Source organism: Cyprinus carpio, chromosome B7 (assembly GCF_018340385.1).
Source record: "Cyprinus carpio isolate SPL01 chromosome B7, ASM1834038v1, whole genome shotgun sequence".
NCBI lineage: Eukaryota > Metazoa > Chordata > Actinopteri > Cypriniformes > Cyprinidae > Cyprinus > Cyprinus carpio.
The window spans coordinates 15,110,658-15,134,979 of NC_056603.1; the positions used below are offsets into that span (position 1 = coordinate 15,110,658).

General features: G+C 36.5%; 1 protein-coding gene across 1 annotated transcript in view; it reads left to right on the plus strand.

The window, feature by feature from the left end:
• Window positions 1-24,322, plus strand: part of arrb2b (arrestin, beta 2b) — a 36,815-nt gene that overhangs the window by 6,493 nt on the left and 6,000 nt on the right. Inside the window, exons 2-10 of the mRNA XM_042727466.1 lie at window positions 18,780-18,810; window positions 19,411-19,471; window positions 21,036-21,080; window positions 21,216-21,412; window positions 21,611-21,670; window positions 21,849-21,916; window positions 22,411-22,546; window positions 22,761-22,845; window positions 23,922-23,994. Coding sequence (XP_042583400.1) covers window positions 18,780-18,810; window positions 19,411-19,471; window positions 21,036-21,080; window positions 21,216-21,412; window positions 21,611-21,670; window positions 21,849-21,916; window positions 22,411-22,546; window positions 22,761-22,845; window positions 23,922-23,994 — 756 coding nt within the window. The remainder of the gene's footprint in view (window positions 1-18,779; window positions 18,811-19,410; window positions 19,472-21,035; window positions 21,081-21,215; window positions 21,413-21,610; window positions 21,671-21,848; window positions 21,917-22,410; window positions 22,547-22,760; window positions 22,846-23,921; window positions 23,995-24,322) is intronic.

Here is a 24,322-nt window from a genome sequence, read left to right on the forward strand (position 1 = left end):
TCCAAATAACTTTTACTTTGCTCTAGATGTGGGCTGTTGAAAGTAAGAGGGAAGAGCTCTTTAAAATAGGCTGTAATTACAGGCACTAGTGCACACTCGCTCTCTGACAACAGCTCTGTGACGTCACGCGGTGTCTGAGCCGTTAGCCTAGTGTCCTGTAAATTGTCCGCGTGTGTAAATGGCTGAAAGGTGATTATAACCAGACATCCTTGCCGCTTCCCTTGGCTCCATCCTAAGACAACAGTGAGATTGATTAAGTCTCTTTCTCTCACAAGTTTACTATCTCCATCCATTACTGTGTCTATTTTTCTCACTGCTGTCTCTTCCTGCTGGATCTTTTCCCATGGTTTGATCTTTTTGCATTTCAGACATTTGCATGATTTCTTACTTTGTTTAAATTTCATGTTTTTACTGCGCACATGCCACCAAATGTGAGTGTCTACTTGTTTGTTATGTGGGAGGATTTGTTTGCTGTATGATTGAGTTTATTGAAATTTGAACCATTTCCTGGTTCTCGTCTTTAGGACAAGTAAATTATTATTATTTTTTTAAATGATAATAATATGATTGCTAATTATTGCTGATGATAATAATGAAATAATAATATGCATTATTGTTAATAATAAAAATAACAACAAAATTGTCACTGTTAATAATAATAATAATAATAATAATAATAATAATAATAATAATAATAATAACATATATTCAATCTGGATTTCTGTCCTAATTCCATTACTTTCATGCAGCATTGAAAGGTTATTGAGCCCTCAAACCATTTTCATTTAATTTTATTTGCCTGAAGGAAGACTTTGGAGAAATGCTGTCATCCTGTTACATTAACTTTGTATTTACAGCTTTACTAATTTGAATATAATGAACTTGGAGAACGGTGTATAAGCAGAAAGAACTAGAATGCAGACTACAAGCAAATGGGATTTGAGATGCTCTTAAAAGGATAGTTTACCCAAAAATAAATATTCTGTCATAATTTACAAACCTTAATTTCACTCTAAACCTGCAGGACTTTCTTCAGCAGGACATGTTTAGTGTTTAGTAGGATATTTCTAAACATATGGTTTTGGTTAAAATTGACTTTCACTATATGGACAAAAAACAATTTAAATACATTTAAAAAAAATATATTTTTATGTTCTGCGGAAGAAAGTCATACAAGTTTGCAATGACATAAGTGTGAGAAAATGGTCACAGTATTTAAATATGATATGTTTATATGTAAATGTTTATGCCGCCTCTGTGCCTTTTTAAAAAACCAGACAACCTCATCCAGTTTAACTCTTATTTATTTATTTTTCATGATTGTCCTGAACAAGTTGAGTCCTGAGTTCATATTTGTGTTTATGTAAATCCTCTGTACAGCCCAACCCAATGCTGTGATGAGCCGTGTCCGCTCTTCTAACAATCAAAAAACCCTTGTTTGTCTAGATCCAGAAACTTCATCCATGCTCCATATTAATTGCTGGCCATGTTTTGACTTAGACTCAAGATCTGTTTGAAACACTCTTTGTGGGGATCTACAAACCACATCTAGTATAACACTTTCCTGTTACAACACATTGTGCAATATTTCACCACTGATTAATTGGCTTCTCAATACTTCATTGCATCATATTTGAGTAAACTTAAAACATAATATAATATAATATAATATAATATAATATAATATAATATTGGTGCATAACTCTTTTCTGAAATGCTGGAAAGTATTTAAATGAACAATACTTCATAACTGCTCCACCACAGCGACTGGAAGAAGAAAGAGAAGAAAAGCACGTAAACATTCGAAATGGGTCTTTATTATGGCGGCAGCAGGTATGCAATACAATTTTAAAATGTGTTGCTGATTTTGTTTCTTGATTTTGTTTGTATGTGTGATATGACTGAGTTGAACAGTAGTAGTAGAAGTACTCCTCACACAGGCAGGGCAGTTGCTTTAATTCATGGGCCTGGGATGAAATTGTGGGGTCAGAAGGCTTGGGACAACATTTCCTGCCAACAGCGTGGCTTGCACTGGCTACTGGAATATATTTCCATAAACAAGGGCGTGAAATGTTTTTCATACCATATTTGTCTGCAAGTTTTGCTGTTTTTCTTGTCCTCTCTTGAGCTAGAAAAACATGCAAGCACGCACACAGAGTCAGCAGGCAACAGGAACACATGCAGAGCCCCGTTGTTCAGGAAGGCAGCGAATGCATGACTTGCCTTTCTCATCTATGCACTCACATTGCTTGCATGTGTCTTTATGTGCATGCATCTTTCTAAACACTTTTGCAGTCTCATGATGAACTCTTGATCATTTTGATTTTCTTCTCCTGGCGTATTCATGTCTGTACACGATGACAAGACTTGTGCCAGGGCGCTCACATTAAGGTTGTTATTGGTTATAAGTAGTGGTCGACAAATATATCTCCAAGGCCGATTTATGGTATGTTGTTTGGGGTTTTTCAAATGGCCGAATCAGCCGATAAGTTTTTCTGTTTGGCCGATGTGTCCGTGGCGGGACTTTTATTTTGACGATGTGCCAGACTTTTATTTTGTGCTCACATTTTTCCTCTTGTTCGCCATCGTTGTTAGCAGTTCTGTCCACAAACAGAAGGTCTGTCTAATAATCAGATAGAACTGTTAAACAAAGGAATTAAAATGTATACAAAAAGTGTTATAACGATTGCTTTTATACTGTTAGTTATAGAAAGGAAACATTATAATACTTTCCTGTTGCCGTCAGCATTCAGCAAATATGCATTTATATAATTTAAACAAATCTTTGAATGACTAATGAACATCTAATTTCAAAAACCTTGCAAACATTGTCAGATCCAGCTGTGAGATCTTATGAAGTGTGCATTTGTATCCTGCGAGATCACGTGTTCTCTGTGTGACGGTCAGTCCGTGTGAATTGAATACGGACAGGAGGAGAGTCCAGCTTCACTGAGACACGCAATCGACAAACTTTAAACTCATGATTTCAAATTATGCTGCGCTTCATGATTTTGCCCAATGTCATATTCATGTCATTTTCTCTGTGTGCTGTATGTAAAATGAGTTTTATGTTTTTTCCCAATTTATTATTCATGTCATTTTTACTGTGTCAATGCACACAAACTTCCCAGAATACTGAGTGCTCTTGGTTACAGGGCTTACTTCCTTTTTAATTATATTTTTATGAAATATTTGTATATTTGTGAACAATACATTGTCATTTAAAGTATGTTTATTTGACACATTTATTTTAATCCATTTTCAAATTATTTCAAATTTCTTAAATATTAAATAAAATTATGTCAGCTTTATATCGGCCACCGGCCACCGGCCACCCCGGTTTCCAAAATATCAGCATCGGCTGTCAAAAAACCAATATCGGTCGACCACTAGTGTTTCTGAGACGGAGACTTCAGGATGATACTGAAAGAACTTTATTATGTGGAGTATGCTTTATTGTATTCTCATAACTCGTGACATTTTTGTTTTCCACTGACGTTTATAAATCATTGGACTGGCCAGACAGAACTGAGGAAGCTGAGACCCGCCGGACATCAGCTTGCTGATTCAGTGTCACCTGTTCACAGTGAAGTGCACTAACTAATGCTATCTACTTCCTGTTTTCTAATGTTAGAGGCTGTTTTCAGACTAAAATGTCCAGTATATTTGTGGAAACTGTTAACAGATATGCAGGTTGCAAGTGACACGAGCAAATAAAATCAGGCACATTCAAGTGGTCTAAAAAGTAATTGAAAAGCATTATTGATTTTGTGTTTCATATCATTATGTAGTAACAAATATATATTACTTGCATTACCCCTTAAATGACCTGTGCTGTTTGGCACAAATATGAAAAGGAAAATAATTCCTTTTCATAGTTCTGTAATTCTGTAGCCATTGATACTTTGTAGATTATTTTTTTTTATTGATAGAGGAACTTTTTTTTATATATATACTTTTCATATATTTGGAAAAGTCACTGTATCACATCAAGAAATATGTCTGGATATTTTTCTGAGTTCATCCACACTTGGCATGTGTGACAAGCTCATTTTGGACCTTGCAGAAAGGTTTTCTGGCTAATAGCTGGATTGTAATTTTATGCAAAGCCAAAGAAATGTCACAAAGTCCCTGAGTCATATAGAAGTAGTCCAGGAATATATATATAAAAAAAATAACTTTGAAGATCATGATCCATTTATAATGTTATCCTTGCATTGTCCTCTCCCAGCCCTAGGTGGATATTATACGAGCAAAAAAAAAAAACCAACGATTTGATGCTAGTGATGTGAGGAAGATTTTATCAGCAGAATGTGCAAGATAAAGGAATTTCCTGTTTCTCGTTCTTTTTTTTTCTTACACCGAGTTGCTGCTTGAAAATTTGACACTCTCCGCAAATGTCTTTCTTTCAGCGAGGCCTCAGTCTGTCTATATGCTGTATGTCTCTATTCTGATGCTTTTGCAGGACTTGCTGCGTGTATATATATGTCTACGTGCAGCCCATAGCTCAAAACCTTTCTCACACCTTCACAATAAGAACAGGAAACGCACAGGCCGAATAAAGGAAGTGTGACCACCACATGATTAGGCAAGGGTTCTGACTCCACTCTTCTCCTCCTTCCTCTCTCACTCATGCGCTGTGTCTATCTTCCTTTTGCCTTCAACTCTATTTCAGACTTCATTTCTGTCAACACGTTTCTTTCCTTATGGTGTTTTTGCAATTCTCTTCCCTTCATATTTCAGATTACTTCTCACTTTTTTGCTGTGCTGTTAGATATTCAGTTCTGCCATTCATTGCTATCATATACTTTATGTAAATGTAAAAAGTCCCAAACTTTGACTTTTTTTTTTTATTAAACCTATTGTAGAAAGTTTAAAAAGTTTGACCTCAAATTATTTCCACTTTTATTTATCCCCATTATTTTATTTATTTACTTGCTTATTTTTTTCTGATGTGACTAGATGTCATATATTATTTAATTTGATACACAGGTTTATTTTCTCTCATTTCCTAGCTAATTAAACTGTTTATGATGATTGTAGTCATATAGAGTTAGTGTGGAAGAGGGTCGGGTTTCCTCGAGAGGAAAACGGGATCAGGATGTATATAATGATTCTGCTGAAGCTCAGCAACCTTTCTTCCTCAAAGTGATATGGGAATAGAATGGAGGGTGTTTATTAGCTGACATGTTACATTATCAGCTTTTTTACTCCTATATACTTCCCATGCCTCTCTGTAAGAGAGAGGCCCTCCGTTCAGGGATCCCCAATGTTGATCTTTCCAGGTTCACCCAATCTTGTTAAGCTAATTTTGACCTCGCAGATATGAAACATATTCATTTAGTGTTAAAGGGATACTCCACCCCAAAATGAAAATTTTGTCATTAATCACTTACCTCCATGTCATTCCAAACCCGTAAAAACACAATTTAAGATATTTTGAATGAAAACCGGGAGGCCTGTAACTGTCCCATAGACTGCCAAGTAAGTTACACTGTCAAGGTTCAGAAAAGTATGAAAAACATCGTCAGAATGGTCCATCTGCGATCAGTGGTTCAACCGTAACGTTATGAAACGATGACAATACTTTTTGTAAGTCGAGTATGCTGCGTATGCTCTTCTGTATCAGCCGCGCCACAAGGATGCACTGTTTTCTTTCAAATCAAAGCTAAATACACATAGAAACAGTGCATCCTTGTGGTGCGGATGATACAGAAGAGCATACGCAGCATATGGTGATATGGAGAGACACAGAGGAGACTGTTGACAAAGGAATTGTTGAATAAAGTGGTTAGTTTTCTTCGCTTACAAAAAGTATTGTCGTCGCTTCATTACGTTACGGTTGAATCAATGATGGCAGATGGAGTATTCTGACGATGTCATTCATACTTTTCTGGACCTTGACACGTTTATTTATTTGGCAGTCTATGAGACAGTCACATGCCTCCCGGTTTTCATCCAAAATATCTTAGATTGTGTTCCGAAGACGAACGAACTTTTACGGGTTTGGAACGACATGGGGGTTAGTGATTAATGACAAAATTTACATTTTAGGGTGGAGTATCCCTTTTAGGATAGTTGACCAGATGAAAATTTCCAGAATTGTGTTTGTTGGGTACGACTGTAAACCACATTGTGTGAAAGTGTGCTGACAGGGTGTGTTATCTTTCACAAAGGTCGTGGTGTGAGGCGTGAGAGAGAGCCATCTTAGCATTGTGTGCCACATTGTTGCTTGCTAATTGCTGAAGCACCACCATTTTGTTCTTGTCTGAAGAGTCGACTCGGAAAAATCAGAGAGGATAAAAGCTAGTGTCAAGTTAAATCTTGTCAGTCTGTTTCTATTGTTTGTTCTCAGTTTTTTCAACTGTGCTCTGCATTTTTGTGGTGCCTATAAAAATATCCTGAGAGAAAACGATCCTTTTTTAATTTTTTTGTTTTTTTTGATGCACCAGTATGATTTCCCCACTCACTCATTTTCAATCACTTCCTGGGCTTCTTTAATCTTTTGAGAAGCCACAGTTCATCAAACTTGAAACGGATGGTGTGACTTAGGCAATAGAAACAAAGGAAATAGAGTTGCTCAATTGCTGAAGTGTGGTGAATAAGTTATAAAATTGGTCTTGGGTTTTATTCAGTATCACTCTTTGCATTTTAACTCAAGTAAGAAACTGGACTCCACTAAATTAAATTAAATGAAATGAAGTGAGGTCATGGCATGACAACAACAATGTAACATAATCCTGAATTCTTTAAATAAAAATGTTCAAAAGGACAGCGTTTATTTGCCATGTTATAAATGTCTTTGCTGTCGCTTCTGATCATGCATACTTGCAGAATAAAAGCAAAAACCATACTAACCTCAAACTTAAATAGTAAAGCAAATCAAATAGTAGGCAGCCAGTGGCCAGTTTTCGGTGTATGCTATGCAGTCTGAAGTATGTACTCCAGTAGTGTTACTCAGACTTTCAGACGCAGCGGTCAAATTTGAAAAGACCTTCACTTAGTGTCAGTACATTTGAGGACAGTAAAAAAAAAAAAAAAAAAAAAAAAAACACTAGATCTGAAACAAATTATAATCAAGTACAGTACAATTATGCACATTAATGTCATTAATTATGAAATTAATGTCAAGCATTTGGCTTTTTATAGTCTTTCCTAAACACTGTATTTTCACTTCTCACAGTAATTCTGACAAATGCAGTTTTTTCGCCACCTCCTTTTATTTTGGGGGTAAATGGATCCTCGACTACATATCCTCTTTACCTCACTACATTCAGATTCCTAGTATTTCAGAGGAAACATGCAGGCACTTTTGCAGTATTATTTTATATTACATGGAATTAAGAGGTTACTTGCTACATGGCTTTAAAGGCAATGTTTGCATATTTTTAGTGTTTTATCAGTAGTTACACACTGACTCTTGCTGCGCTAACAAATTATTTTTAGTCCGTTAACCAAACAGATCTTCTGGCACAATCCAGTGATGTATTTACTCGAGTTTATGTTCACTGATGTATTTCTTTAAATCTAGGTGCCTGGGAATGATAATCATTAGAAAGATTAAAGAAACATATTTTGCCCATCAATTTTCTAGTGTTATCATTTACATAGTTTCCTGCGGCTTCATTTTTTGAGGGGTTCCTGGTTGATAAGAATTATGTTTCAACTGGATGCTTGCTGATTTGCATTTATAATAAGAAGATAAATTATGCCATTTAGACTGTTTGGAAAAGAAGGTAGTTCGTTTATACTTGTACTCGTTTATATTCTGTGAATTGCATGATTGAAAGATGCAGCATACAACCAAGAGATGTAGTTCTGTAGGCTGTTATATGTGTGTTTGCACATAGCAGTCTGTTTCACAGTTGAAAGGCAGTATATAATGAGCCATTTATAGTTTAATGGCAGCCTGTAACCAATCATTTATTTATTAATAAGCTAAGGCTATTCTCTATCACTGGCCTTGTATTTGCACCAATGCCGATCGTTGATTCCATCAGTAAGCACTAAAGCTGCCGTCTCTTTCTTTCTCACCCTGTGTCTTCATTCCATTCTTCTTCTTTTTTTTTTTTTTTTTTTCACCTCCAGATGCTCCACGCGAGCACAAATACTACCGCACACGCAGTCGGTGACGCATGAGCCTTTTCTGATCCTGAAAGCTGAAGTAGAGCTTCTTCAGTCAGCATTTGGCAGTGTGCTGTGCTGTCAGCTTCTCTGGCACACTGATTTCTCACTTTAGCGCTTGTATGGCTTGATGGAGCTTCCATAATAACTTTGAGTAGCACCCGGGAGACTAAATGTTCAGAGAGCGTGTTTAAAAACACCCATAAGCTGATTTAGTCTAGCCATAAAGTTGATTATGAAAGCACATAAATAGACCAAAAACAGGAACAGAGAAAACGATATAGCACTTGCTACTTTTGTCTCATTGCATTTGCAATGTGTAGATTTGAACCATTATGCCTTATAAATAAGCTGAGCACAATTTATACCGTGTTCATGACCCCATACTTTGAAAGTGTTGTTTTTGAGATCCGGACATTCCTGTCAAATTAGACTATGTGGTCATGATCCCATATTAAAATACCAGTCTGATCTAAATGTCCTGGCGTACCTCATATGGGTTAGTCGCATATGTTTGTGTTAGTGTTTATTGGTGAGTGCGTCTCTAGCCGGTCGCTGCTCATTGGAAAAACGCACAATCCTTGACAATGACGCAAACTGTAATCTGCTGAAACAATAGGCAGAATTCAGCGGGTGATTTGGTATTAGGTCTTGGGTTTAGCCTCTGGCCGTGCAGAAAATTGACAGCCAGAAATGTGGGGAAACGCACACGTATCTCAGATCTTGCCTTTGCGTAACAAAATGCTGTAAACTTATCCATAATCTTGTTCTTAAACTGCAACCAGCCCTGCAGTGTTTATAGCCTGTGTTATCCTGATTACACTGGACACTTCATTATTTACTAGTTTACAATTACAGTATTAGTCACCAAAGCAGACGCTGTTATGTAAGGTGAAGTGTCATAATTTTTTATTACATTTTTAGTTGAAATATTTTTCCTATTACATTTTTAGTTCATCATTACATTTTTAGTTAGGTATTGGATTTTAGTTTTGAGGTGTAGTTTATTATAGAGGTGTTGGTTTGATGTTTATCTGCTTTCCCCCAGGCCATCCAAGATGTAGGTGACTTTTTTTCTTCAGTAGAACACAAATGGAGATTTTTAACTGAAACTGTTGCAGTCTTGTCAGTCCTATAATGGAAGTGGATGGGAATCACGGCTTTGAGAGTCATAAAACATACACAAACTAAACCCTGTGGCTTGTGATGATACATTGTTGTGTAAAGGCACAAAACGATCGGTCTGTGCAAGAAACTGAACAATATTTATGTAGGTTTTTTTTTTACCTCTGATTTACACCTCAATGTCTGGACTGTCCTGTGCGCGTTTGCTTCTACTTCTTCAGCCTGCGCGTGAGGCGTCTTCTTCTTCTTCTTGCTTTATGGCAGATCGCAGACTCATAAAATCATTACCGCCACCTATCTCTCAAATTAACCATTGACACTCTATCTACAATCTCAATTGGGAGTGTCATTTTTTACAAAGCTCATCGGTCTGAAAAGCGAGGTGTGCTCTGATTGGCCAGCTATCCAGTGCATTGTGATTGGTTGAATGCCAAAAGCGTGTGACGGAAATGTTACGCCCCTTGCCATACTGTGATGCTTGTCCTGGTCAGAACACTAGCGTGACAAAACAAAAACAATAAAACCCATTACCGATGAGCAATTTGGTGCATCCAGTGGGGACATACTGTAATTACGGCTTATAATGACTTATACTTTGTTTTTACGCGTTGTGTTGTATTGCGCTACGTAAACAAAACAATGTCTGCATTTGTGATCGGAGAAACGACAAACAACAAGCTCTACACTACACCAGCGGTTTTCAATTCCAGTCCTCGCGTCTGCCAGCTCTGCATATTTTGCATGTCTCTCTTTGTTAACACACCTGATTCAGATAATCAGCTCGTTAGAAGTGAGCTCCATGCATGAACTGTGTTCCATTGACATGGTCCCTACACAGTGTTCATTGCTCCTTACTCCCCGAGCAGGAGAAATCTGTTGAAGTTTACCTCACTTGGGAACATTCATTCACAGATTTAGGATCAGGAAACAGTCCTCCATAAAATGTGCTGCACACACTCGAATATTTGGGTTGAACTGTTCTGGAACAGTGTTGTAAATACAACTTAACCACTGATTTCTAGTTGTGTGTTCTTTTGGAAGGCCAAACAAAGTATTTTCACTTTCACAACGAAACCGCGTCTCCACGGCATGGCGGTGGAAGCAACTGCGAGAATCAAAGGTTACGCCTTCTTTCTTTGCATGAACATTTGGGCGGCATTATGCAAATCTTCCCACATTGTGATGTAGACATGTGGGGGCGTGTTTAAATGAGGTGTTTTAGGAGGGCATGGTCGACTCTTAACTTTTAGAAAGAATATCTGTTTGGGTTTGAGACTTTAGTCTTTGCAACTTTACAGATATTCTTTAAGCACCAAGCGCTTGTGACACTCCAAAGAAAAAGGAAAACTTGAAATAACATCATATGACCCCTTTAATAATAGTCATGCTAATAAGCAACTAGTTAATAGTGAGAATTGGTCCCTAATATACTAAAGTGTTACGTTAAATACTTTGGTACGGAGCCCTGTACATGACATGCAAGAAAAAATAAATAAATTGTGCACACGATTTATTAATTCGTGCCCTCAATGTACTTAAACGATTTACCAAATCAAAGGAACGAATTAGTAAATTGTGCGCACAATTTATAAATCAAGGGAACGCAATAGTAATCATGTGCATATTTTAGTACATTGAGGGAACGAATTAGTAAATCGTGCGCACGATTTAGCCTACTTTTTTTTCCTACATGCCATGTGCGGGGCTCTGTACTTTGGAACTAATACTAAATAAATAAATAAACTGAATCGCACCATGCAGGTAGCATATTGCTACAGGTTAATATACATGGCCACTTGTTTGTGTGTGTGTGTGTGTGTGTGTGTGTGTTTGTGTGTTTTAAGCTTTTAAAAATAATGTCTGCCGTTTACAGTGCTCTCTCCCTCTCGGCATGTCTCTCTCCCTCTTTCTGCCTTGATAAATGTGCCTTTATTTAGCCCCTCTTTACCCTTCCCAAATTAAATTGAGACCCTGATTGATTTTCCCATCTCTCTTTCTGCTCACAGTCCTTGGCACTAATGAAGGTGCCTGGTCGAGTTTGTCTCCTCTGTGTGTGTGTGTGTGTGTGTGTGTGTGTCCTTATGCTGTAACAGGCTCCATTGTAAGTTCTGTACGGACTTGGGTCCATTTTTGGAATGATGTCATCAGTATGATACCATCAGCATCAGTCTTGGCTGAGGGTGAATTGGAAAGATTTGAGGTGAGAAATGAAAAAGTAACAAAACCGAGTAAGCAAATATCTTCACTTGTTTTTCAATGGATTTTTTTGTTGTTTGTGTATTATGGATTTTATGAAAGCTTTTTTTTTTTCATCCAAAAATGGTTTTGTAAATATAAATAATCAAGAATCTTCAAACAACTCCCTTTATTGTAGCATTAGGTCAGTTCCAAGGGTACGTCTTTAGCATTTTACATTTGAATTAGGGTACTGAATCTATTCACTGGCTCTGTGTGAGAGTATAAGTATATCTGTGTACAATCACTAATATTTGCATTCCTGCAGAGCAGAGATACGTAGTCTTGTGTATATTTGTGTATGTTTCCTTGCTGTGTTTGTAAATGGCTGCCAGTAACTAGGATACGACAGGCAGAATCATCCTTCAGGATTTCAGAAAAATAAAGTTTAAACTTGTTTGCGATGTGATGCGTGTGTGTTTTGACACCATATATCTGCTTGAAGGTAAATATTCAGTCTGACACTTGGCATATGGCAACCATGAAGCGTTGAGATAAATGTTTTCCTTTCAGAAATGTATTACGGCAATTGAACTTGCTGCCAAAATGCATACAAGCAGTTGTTACTACTGTAAAACCACATTACGTTTTCTGAAATAGATTTCACTTTTTTTTATCAGTATTTATGTCCGGGTTTTTTTGGGAGGGGGGGCTTTTTGACAGTCTTTTGAAATAAGTCTCTTATGCTCACTAAAGCTGTATTTATTTGATCAAAATACTGTAACAATAAAACATTAATATGGCAAAAAATATCATTGGTAATTTTTTTTTCTATTTTATTATGTTTTTATAAGCAAAAAAACTTTATTCCTGTGATGGCAAAGCAAAATTTTCAGCATGGTCCTTCAGAAATAATTCTAATATGCTGATTTGGTGGTTCAGAAACATTTCTACTTTATTATTGATCTTGCTGAAAAGAGTTGAATCTTTTAATTTTTTTGTGGATATTTTTTGGGCTTCTTCTGATATTTTGATGAATAGAAAAAGATTATTTATGTGTGTGTGCGTTTGTGTGCGTGTGATTGTCTGTTTTATATAATCTTTTTTTATAAACAAAATTGTTAAACTTTTTTTTGTGTATGTGTGCAAGCACATAATAAGCCACTATTCACTACAGATTCACACTGCCTGATGTTCTTTCTCTTCAATTTGCGGTCACCGTCTTTTTTTTTCTTTCTTTCTTCAACAAATGCATGCTCTGTACTTTGTGTGTGGCGTCTTGAACTTTATGCCTCATTCTGTTGTCATGGCAACACAAGGAAGCTCATCGGGCTGCTATGGTAATGGAATACAGCATATTTAGGTAAGTGTGCAGCTTAACTGGGATAAAGTGGATAAAAAGCCAGATCGTGGTGTCCGTATGTGCTCCTTTTATTTAACCCTTTGTGCTGCAGGCCTCGTTTTCCTGTCATATTAGTGCGATTGCTTGTGTGTGTGTGTGTCTGCTTCTGATGTGGTTTGTGAGCGTATCTGATCGTCTATATAAAGTCTGTGGTTTTTAGCAGGTGCATGCATATGCAAGCTCGCAAACAGGCACACAGACAGAGGTGTGAATGTGTGTGATGCATGTGGCTTTGGCAGCTGCCCCAGACCTGTTTATAGGTTATGAAGTATTAATAAGATCTATTCATTAGAGAGCACTGGGCAGGCTGCGTCTGTAGTGCTGCTTTAAACTTTATCATCTAAGAGAAAGTAAAGGAGACTCCTCATACACTTGATGAGGCTGATAGAGAAAAAAAATTAAATTAGTCATACTGAGGAATGTGAGAAAGGAGAGGAGATGAAGAATGAAGGAGCTGAAGACTGAGCAAGAACATTATGGAAATTGAAAGGGTTGGGTAAGAATATAATAAGTAGAGAGTAGGAGTGGATGATATACAGGTAGACACGATTTTGGACTGTCGTCTTTATTCACGTCCGTTGCTGTGCACTGTGGTCTTGAAAATGTATTGTTTGCACAAATTTTTTAAGCATTACGCTTTAAAAACAAGTGGTTTTAAGCCGTTTAAATGCAAACAATAATGCTATATCCACGCGCTGTCAGGCTGTGCACATGAATTCACTGCTTATAGAGTGTGCGAGTACTTTTGTTTCTTTATTAGCCTTGAACAGTTAAATACACATACTTGTGTGTCAAAATACCCTTCTTCGCAAGTATCCCTATAAAAACAGTTATTTAGATCTTGAGTAAAATCAAATAGCTGAGTAAGAAACAGTAGCCTATATTTGATACGGGCAGCTCTTAAAGTGACAGCAGTCTAAAATTCCTGCTGTCTGTCATTCACGTTAATAAACAACAAAAGACAGATCTCTCACTGCTCGTCGTCTTGAGGCTTTTTTAGACTTGTAATAGTTTTTTTTTTTTTTTTTTTTTTTTTTTGTGATATTGACACTGGTGACAAGAATTATGACAATTTTACAGTATAAAATATTTTTGTAGCATTTTCAGTATTCATCAAAACTTTATGATTATGTTGAATATTAAAACTCACAAATGGATCCAAACACTGTAGTTCTCACAGAGATGCCTTTCATTAACCGCAGAGCACAAAATGAGCTCAACTGATTCCCCTCGCTGTTGCCCTGAAAACAACTTGACTTTTTCATCTTTTCATTGTTCATTTTAATTGTGATTCTCTCTAAAGGACTACTTGATTGAAGGGCAAGCTGTAGAAGTAGCCTAAATCACAATTTATTCTTTTATTCATTCATTTGAGAGGCTTATTTCTTTTATTAAACAGCAAGGCGCTAATTTTCAGTTGTTACCTTTAATTCATCAGAACAAGCAATTTTTCTGCCAAGTAATAAGTACTACTGTTTGGGTTTATTAATATGATGACTTTTTTTAAAGTCTCTTACTGTATTCTCATCAATGCTGCATTTATTTGATCAAAAATATCGTAAAGACATTAATATTCAATTTTAATATATTTTAATAAGTATTTTATTCCTTTACAGCAGCCATTACTTCAGTCCAACGTGCTTCAGAAATCATTCTAATAATGTTGATTAGGTGCTCAAGAAACGTTTTTCATTATTATCATTAATCATGAAAATGGCTCCTTTGTGGAAACTTCTTTGTTGAATTTCGAAGTTCAGAAGAACAGCATTTATTTGAAATAGTCTTTTGAAACATTATAAATAGCCTGTGTTCTGTCTCTTTTTATCAATTTAATGCATCTTTGCAGAATAAAAGTATTAATCTCCTGACCCCAAACCTTTGAACGGCATGCAGTTCATCAGCCTAACTGTAGACTGTCAACAGATGTCAAACGACTCGCAAACACATAAATTATAACCAGAAATGCAACTTGGGAGCCCTATTGTTTTAATCTGTTATGAAATACAGATGCACTCTCTGTAGTTGAGAAGCTCATTATGTGTTACTGGCATACAGGCTAATAGACTCACACTTCTGTGGCACTGTCAGTGAGCTGAATGAGAATGTACCCATGTGAGCATTCGTGGGTGTATTTGTGTCTTTGTGTCGTTTTGATAAATGTGGCATCCCAGCAGCAAACATTTCTTTGTACTTGTCATTTCAGAATTTCACAAGTTTGTGTGCGTGTTTGGCACCTATACAGGCCCATTGTCTGATGTCCTTTGAGTCTGATTTGAGCTGGCATTCATGACTGAAGAGGATGGGGTCAACAGTCTCCATCCATCTCTTTCTCTCTCTCTCTCTCTCTCACACACACACACACACACACACACACACACACACACACACACACACACACACACACCCAGCCTATCAGTGTCAGGCCATGGTGGGAGCTCTGCAAGTCTTTTTCATAATATTCCTCTTCACAAGCATTTGTGGCACTTGTGAATGTTAGAGTGGGTTGAACATTTGGTGTGTGTGTGTGGTTTTATACCGGTGAGAGGTAATGACCACATGCCACTTCCAGTTCAAAGCGCTAGTGCTTGCAAGTGATTTGATGCTATTGCTGTCAGTTAAAAGCAGCTCTCTGAACTCTGATTGTGAGAAGAAGAGAGCAGTTAGTAAGAAAAAACAGAAGTCAATCTAGAAAAAGTTATATGTCAGCATCCTATATATGTCATCTCACCAAAATATACATTGCATTGTAAGTTTTTACTTTTAGATAGAAAATAGTTTTTATCTATCTTATCTATCTATCGCTCTATCGTATCGTTCGTATCTCTTTTGTTCTATCAACTATCAGTCTTCCATTGTATCCATCTATCTGCTGATCATTCTACCGTTCGTTCTACCGATAGTAAAAATATGAATGGCATTATAATGTTATACTTAAACTAAAATTAAAATAATGGGAAAAACCCTTAAGATAACATGTAGAAAGAAAAAAAACGCATCTTAAGCATGCAGAATAACATAAGTGGACTTTGAACGATTACGTAATTGTGGCATCCATAATTGTAATCCCGATTAGAAATTTGATTAATTGTGCAGCCCTACTATCTTTCGATCTATAATTTTGTCGGTTGTTCTATCTATCGATCTATAGTTTTGTCGGTTGTTCTATCTATCGATCTATAGTTTTGTCGGTTGTTCTATCTTTGTTCGATCTATCGATCTAGTTTTGTCGGTTGTTCTATCTATCTATCTCTTGCACTGTTTGCTTATGTCCAGATCCCGCATACTATTTTTACTTTTTTTTTTTTTTTTTTTAACTAATTTTTATTTTGCTATATTTTCACATAGGCATTCATTTCTGGGTACAGTTTCATTCATCTCTTGGTATTGTAATCACCCGAGCCATAAATGGTTTATTTTTGAGCCAGTCAGCTTTTAATGGCACCATGATAGGCTATATTTTTAATACATGTTGCTAGTAAAAACTGTATGTATTTAGGACACATCTATCTTTAAATGGCCATCAGTGGAGAAAAATGCTTTTGTGCCCATAATGACGTAGTTACAGCATCTCCCGTCAGCAGCCAGCGGGACCACGCTAGGCAGTCAAACTCTGACGACCCCTTGAAGAAAAGGCTGTTTAAAGCGGTTTGGAGTGGGATGCATAGATGACATAATGAAGTGAGGGATGGTGATTCAGAGAGAGAGCGTGACTCTAAAAAAGAAGGGAAGGGAATAAAGAGGGAGAAAGCACATGCTGTTATTTCTCCGTCATTCGAAACAGATGGAGCTCTGGGACACCACTCCTCTCAGAGCAGGGTGAGACTGTTTCCTCTCATATGCTCTCCATACTTCTGACGTCATCGCAGACACCCCCACGATCAGATCTCAGGCTTACTCCTCGTTGAGCTTGTCAGGTGTGAAGTGGACACATTAAGTAACCGGTGTATTGTTGTGAGAGGTCAGTTGGTATGTGGGGTGTGTTTTGTGTCCGTCTTCCTGTGCTGAAGGTTCAGCCGCTGCTGACGGTGCCGCTCTTTACTGATGTGTCGTGGTGTGGTCATTAGCACCCGCTGAGAGCGAGGTTTCACTCTTCCTTTAAACCCATTTATTCTGCTTTTTTCTTCTCAGTATTAAAAAAACCCCACATAATTACACTAAAGTGTAACTTTTTTTTTTTGGAAAGTAATGGGTTAGTTAAGTTTGCAGTATTTTTGCATTAAACGTGACGGTTGGAGAAAATCTTTCACCTGGATAAACAAGAGATGCACTGACAAAGTTTTGCGTAGTTTCGTTATTTACAAAGTAACAATGACTAGTCTATAACCCAGTCTTTCCTTTATTTTTCTCAAGGTTGTGATATTTCCGTAAATTTCCACATTTTTTTTCTTTTTCAACCTGAAGCATGACTGTGAATTGAATAAAATCAAAGCAAAATTGTTACATTTTCAAATACATTTTCAAATACATTTTTATCACATGCATAGGTAGGTTTCAACAGCATAGCACAAGCTTATGATGTAATATATTTGTAGTAAGACAGTCGTTTAATAAATCTGTTGTCAACAATAGAGATTATTGTTATTATTATTTTATGATTAAATATTTTTTATCTAACAGTACAATAGTACTATTGCGATAGTAACACATCTTTATTGATGTGTTAATTTTTTATAATTTCCATATAGTCACATTCAATAAAAACTCCGAAATGATATAAAATTGATCCATCTAAAGCTGAATCCATTTTGTAGTTTTAACCCCCTAGAGTTTATTCTTTGTAATTGCATGGGAAGGAATAACCAGTCATTATTAACTTTTTTCACAAAAATGCGTTCCACAAAAGAAAGTGATATAGGTTTTGGAACGACATGAGTAAATGACAAACTATTCACTTAACCCTATATTGCTTTTACTTGCCTTCTCTTCATACTCTTTCTGTTTTCCCTTTATGTTTTAGTCACTCTTTCATGTTCTGTCATTGTGTATTTCATATTTTCCCACATTCAGATGAGTCACTGACACCTACAGTCTCTTTTGTGAGCTCTCTAACTCTCTTGTTCATTCTCTTTTGCTCTCCCTTTTTCTGCGCAGCTGCGTTTATCCCATTTAATGTTTTATGTTCTTCCTTTGTCCGTCTCCGCCTCAGTCTCTTTCCCTTCCTTTTGTCCAGCTGCTTTCTGTTTGCAGCCTCCTTGGTTGGTCAGTTTTTCATCATTTCTTTCTTTCTTTCCTTTTGTCATGTTTCTGCCCTTTCTGTCCCTCCTCTCATCTTCTGTCTCTTGCTCCCAGGGAAAAATGAGGCTTATTCTAATGAGATTTTGTATGTTGGCCCATGTAACCACAGGTAATATCTGAGTAATTACATTGGCTAACCACAGGTGGTCACTGGTTTCCATATTTCCCAAGACTTATAATGGCCTAAAGACTGTGGGGTCCTAATGTAACTTTGTGAAAAAAGTGTTTTTTTTATTTATTTATTTATTTATTTATTTTTTTTATCCAGGGCTTGTAACTATAATTATAATACATTTTTAATTTTAAATTTCAAATTAGTTAAATCAGTTCTTTCTTTAAAACTATATTTGGATATTTTTTTATTATTTTCAGTGTTGTTTTCTGTTATTTCCTGACTGAAAGCACTGTTTTTGTTTTTAATTGCATTTCTTGCATTTGGCACTTGCCAGGTGTTATATTTGTCCCCTTAATGGATTAAAAAAGGTGATATTTCCTATTCTGTTGAATTCTACACATAGCATAATAGTATAACCTGACTTTCATTTTGAATACAAGCCTTTCTGATTTCCTGGATTTGGCATTGCATTGCCCTGGTCTTTCTGAAATACCACAATGCAACTTCATTTCATATCGCAATGTGCAGTTAATCTTTTCTTTTAGTCTTTCATGCTGCTCAAGACATTGCTTTAATGACGTTCTCTCTTTTCCCTGATTACAGAGTCTTCAAGAAGTCCAGCCCCAACTGCAAGGTAAGATTCCCCAGAGTATGTTATGAGGTGGAAGGTGGGCTCTCCAGAGCTCTCAGTGGACCTCTTCCTTCCCTTTCCTGTCTCTCTCTTGCTTCTCCTCCCTCATTTTCTATCCGTCTCTCTTGGTGTTTCTCTTCCTGTTCGTTCTTTAAGCTCCTTTTAATTGCCTTGAGTGTGTCTTTAAACACTCTCTTGATTTATTTGGTTGTTTGTTTGCTTGCTTCCATCTTTTCGTTCTTCCTTTGATTGTTTCTTTATCAGCAGCACAGTGTTGGTTATCACAGCATTATTTCCTCTAGAATCTCTCTGTGGGCTTGCATTTGTGCTATTTCCACCCAGCTGCTGCCTTCTACCTTATCTCGACCCTCTCATCTCATCTCTCTTTCGTGCTCTATAATGGAAAGCGTTTTGAATGTGGAGGATGTGTGTTTCGAGATCACGCCGGCTAGAAGGGTTGTCTTCAGGAAAGGAGTAGATTATCTAGGGGTCAGCGTGGCATGCCTTAGGCTGTTTAAGTTCCTTGATAGAGGCACTGCATGCTTTTTGTCTTTTGTGTAGCACGTTCAAACTTGTGCTTGTCTCTGATTTTTCTCTTTCTAGCTCACAGTATACTTGGGGAAGAGAGACTTTGTGGATCATCTAGATCACGTGGACCCTGTAGGTAAGTCAGATGGGAGTTCCCGCTCAAAACATCTTGGGAGTTTTTGGTTGAATTAGATGCCTTAGTAACATCAGTTAGCTATTGCTGAAGAGTTGTGTCTTTTGTGGAGGCAGTTGATGAACATAATGCTTTGTGCTTATACCTGCTTAACAATTTTATGTTATTAAAAAACTATGATGTTACTATGTGTTTTTTGGTTCCTCTTTATAATCCACCCTTTCAAGGGAACGTCTCTCATTCCATGTTGCATGGCAGCCGGTCACGGGAGACATCAGTCGGGGAGATATAGACGTGTCCCTCATTACATTTGTGTGGGGGGATTAGCTCTGTCAGGAGTATTACATATTGTAATGGTAATCTTGTACAAGATAATTGTTATAATGCTGTGTTCTAAAAATCTTTTGGAGTGCATTTCTAAATCTGCATTACTGTTCGGAAGTTTGAGGTTGGTAAGATTGTTTGGAAAAGTACTCACCAAGTATGCATTTGTTTAATAATAATAAAAACAAAAAAACAGTAATACTGTGAAGTATTATTACAATTTAAAATACCTGTTTTCTATACTAATATATTTTAAAATGTAATTTATTCAGCAGCCATTACCTCTTCAGTCTTCAGTGTCACATGCTCCTTTTTTTATTATTATTTTTTATTTTATCCTTATTTTATTATTATTCTAATATGCTGATTTCATGCTCAAGAAATATTTATTATTATTAGCAGTTGAAAACAGTTATACTGCTTTTAATATTTTACAATTATTATTATTTTTTTTTTTTGATTATTTGGTTAATATAATGTTGGAAACAGTTTTTTTTTTGTGTATATTTGTTTTTTTTTTTTTATGATGATTTTTTGATTAAAATTTTATCTATGTATTTTGCATTGATAGTGCTAAATATTTTTAGTTTTTACTTTGTGTTCTCTGTCTCAAAAGTTCAGTTTTACTGTCTTTGTAAAAAGATGTCAATTGATTTAAAATAAATCCAATGAATTACTTGATCTACTGATTAATGTAAATCACAGATAATGTACTTGTATGAGTATATATGCTAAGAATAAATGTAAGCCTTCAAATGAAGTTGTTTCAAAGACATTATTGTGGTAGGTGAGTAAATAAACCTGACAAAAATTGGCTGTGGAGGTCGATACATTGTTTTATTGGCCGATCATTAAGCACAAGCCTGTCGCTGGCCTACAGTCCATAGAAATCCATTTTGAAATTACACTACACTAAATTGCACTACAACTGTTTTCTTATGGACACATGCATATGGATGTGTTTTGGCCATTGCTTCACATCATATTGATTTGAATATATATATTATATATTTAGTTCAAATACGGTGCAGAATGTGGACTCACAATGCATATAAATAAATAAAATGTTTAGTGAAGGAAAATTCCTTATTACTACATTTTACATTTTTAAGTAATATTATTTATTAAAAATAGTTACTACATTAAAGTGTTAATATGACAACCTCAGTATTATTTATACTGGTTCTTTTAGTCAAACTTTCGCTGCTCTTATTCACTCACTCTGTATTTTGTCTGGCTTTAGATGGGGTGCTCTTGATTGATCCGGAATACCTCAAAGACAGAAAAGGTAACACACATTAATTTACTGTATCTCCAGTGTTGCCTGTTATGTTTGTTTCTTTTTAAACAATTAATCATTTTAACCAAAACAGTATATTATATATTCTTCTCCTCTGCCCTGTACTCTGTGTCCTTTTACCAGTGTTCGTGACCCTGACGTGTGCCTTCCGTTATGGCCGTGAAGATCTGGACGTGCTGGGTCTGTCTTTCCGAAAGGATCTCTTCATTTCCAGCTTCCAAGCATATCCCCCTCTACCCGAGGAGCGCAAACCGCTCAGTCGCCTACAGGAGAGACTGCTCAAGAAGCTGGGCCAGAACGCGTACCCCTTCAACTTCACGGTGACTCTTTACTTTTCCTTTTCCTTTCACTTACAGTTCACTTTCACTTCACTTACTTACATTTAAGTGCATGTAATGTTCAGCTGTACATATGCGTCTTTACAGACCCAATCAAATTTACTAAAAACATATATTTTATATTCAGTGACCAGGTTGTGACCAAGTTAGTTTGCTAAAGTAATTTTATTTGTTGGACAGATTCCCCAGAACCTTCCCTGCTCAGTGACTCTACAGCCCGGCCCAGAGGACACAGGAAAGGTAATGGCGCTAGGCATGTCCAAAGCTACATCTTCTCAAGATCAACTTAAACTAGTCGACCTTTTAATTGACCAACACATCTCTAAGCTACATGCGCGTACTTGAGTTGCACTCACATTGTTTAAAAGATCTTTTCTTTTCTCTCAGTGGTCATTTATCCCTGCGTTTTGACTTATAGGCATGTGGTGTTGACTTCGAGGTCAGGGCATTCTGTGCTAAAACTGTGGATGAGAAGACTCACAAACGGTAAAGTGACGCTCCTTGTGAGTTTCTTTTCTTTTTCACTTTATTCTCATTGAGTGGCCTGTTTACTTATCAGGTACAATATATCGGCAATATTAACCGGTGCATTGATGTTTGAGTCCATTTCCCAAATAATGTTCAAGGTGTATAGACTACCATTCAAAAGTTTAGAGTCTGGAAGATTTTTTGTTTTTTTTTAAGAAAGTAATACTTTTTTCAGCATGGATGCATTAAATTTATTAAAAAGTTTCAGTAAAGTTTTTTTTTTTTTTTTTTTTTTTTTTGTCATCACAGGATTCATTTACATTTTAAAATGTATTCAAATAGAAAGCAGTTATATTACAATGTAATAACTTTTCACAGTAAGTTTCATAGACTTATGGATTTCTTTCTAAAACATTAATCAGGCCGCAAACTTTACTTCAATGGACAGATATTATGTTTTTTTGCGATGTTAGTACAACAGAAGTTGTGTCTAACTGTCCTCTGCTTAACAGGAACTCTGTGCGGTTGGTCATTCGTAAGGTGCAGTACGCTCCAGAGAAGCCTGGTCCACAGCCAATGGTGGAGACCACACGCAGCTTCCTTATGTCTGATCGCTCTCTTCACCTCGAGGCCTCGCTAGATAAAGAGGTGTGAACATGCATCTAGCCACAGGCAAACTTCCTCTATTGCGCTCTGCTTATAATTTATTGAAGTGTCAAGTTTTGATGTCTTTTTACTCAGCTGCTACTGAAATGGCTTTCTTTCAGTTTCATTTTTCAATGTAGTTTATTGTAGTGTGTAGTGCAGAATAAGTGTGTATAAATGTAAGCAAATTAAAAGTATTGGATTTCCTTTTTTTCAGCTGTACTACCACGGTGAACCTATCAGTGTCAACGTCCATGTCACCAACAACTCCACCAAAACAGTTAAACGAGTTAAAATCTCTGGTAAGATGAACATTACATTTTTTTTTCCCAAACATGGATTTACAGTAAATGCTGCAGTGCTTTACAAACTACACTGAATGTTTTTCACTGAGTGCTTTGTTTTTGTTATGCTTTAGAATTGCTAACATCAGCTAGCTTAAATCCTTTCCTCTTTCCTGTTGCTTTTGTCCTGCATCTTTATCTTGTGCACTCACAGATGTTTACTGCAGATAAATGTTGTTTACTTCACTTTTTCATAATTCATCTGTGAAAGAATTGTGTAATATCTTGGTAGCTCACAGGTTTGTTTGCACTGAAATACTGCTTTTGCTGTGCTGTGGTTCTAGTCTGTCTCTCAAAAGTCAACGTGAAATGTTGTTCACAACCTAATTTACTTCTGGAATGTGACATTTCTGAGTGAACTGAGTGGATATTTAATTTCTATTAATATTTACTTTTACTGAAAATGAAAATAATATATCAGGTACACTTCTGTTCAAACGTTTGAGGTCCGTAAGATTTTTATTAAGACTTGCATGCTTTCATTTGATGATAAATACAGTAATATTATTAAATATTATTATATTTGAAAATAACGGCTTTCTATTTTAATGTTTTAGAATGCAATGTATTCCTGTGATGGTGCTGGATTTTTTAGCAGCCATTATTCCAGTATTTAGTGTCATATTTTTCTTAATATTAGAAAGTTCAAAAGAACAGCATTTATTTCAAATAAAAATCTTTTGTAAATTTGATGTCTTTACTGTCACTTTTGGTGAATTGAATGCACATTTTAATCAGCAAAGTATTCATTTTTAAGTGACCTCAAACTTTTGAACTGTAGTGTATTTATTTTTGATGCCATGTTGACTTGACAGGAGCAGAGCTTACTAAACTGTACACAAGTTTGTGATTGTAATGTGTTTTTTTTAGATCTTCTTTTTTCCAAGTTTGCCCTTTAGGTTTTCTCATGTGCTGATGTGTAGTTTAGTGTGAATGTCAGCTGTCCCTCCTGTGATTCAGTTGTGTGTTTGGTTTGTGTAAGCTCCCTCCTGACCCTGGTAACCCCGCTGTGTATCCCTGCTCTCTCCTCACAGTGCGACAGTATGCCGATATCTGTTTGTTCAGCACCGCACAGTACAAATGTCCTGTGGCTCAGGTAGAAGCCGAGTGAGTAGCCCTCTGTCCCAAATTCTCCCATCTCTCTCTACTCTGTCCTTATCTTCACCTCCCTCATATTCAGTCCTCCATCATCTCTTCTGTTTTACCCTCTCCCCCTCTCCTGTTCTGTTTAAAGTGCCCCTATTATGGATTTTTGAATATTACCTTTCATGCAGTGTGTAACACAGCTCTAAGTGAATGAAAACATCCTGCAAAGTTTTAAACCTGAAAGTGCACCGTGTATAAAGTTTTTGTCTCTCAAAAGAAATAGTCGACTCTGAATCATTGAAACGAGTCGTTTTTAAAACGAATCCCAAGCCGTTTCGTGTTGATGTCA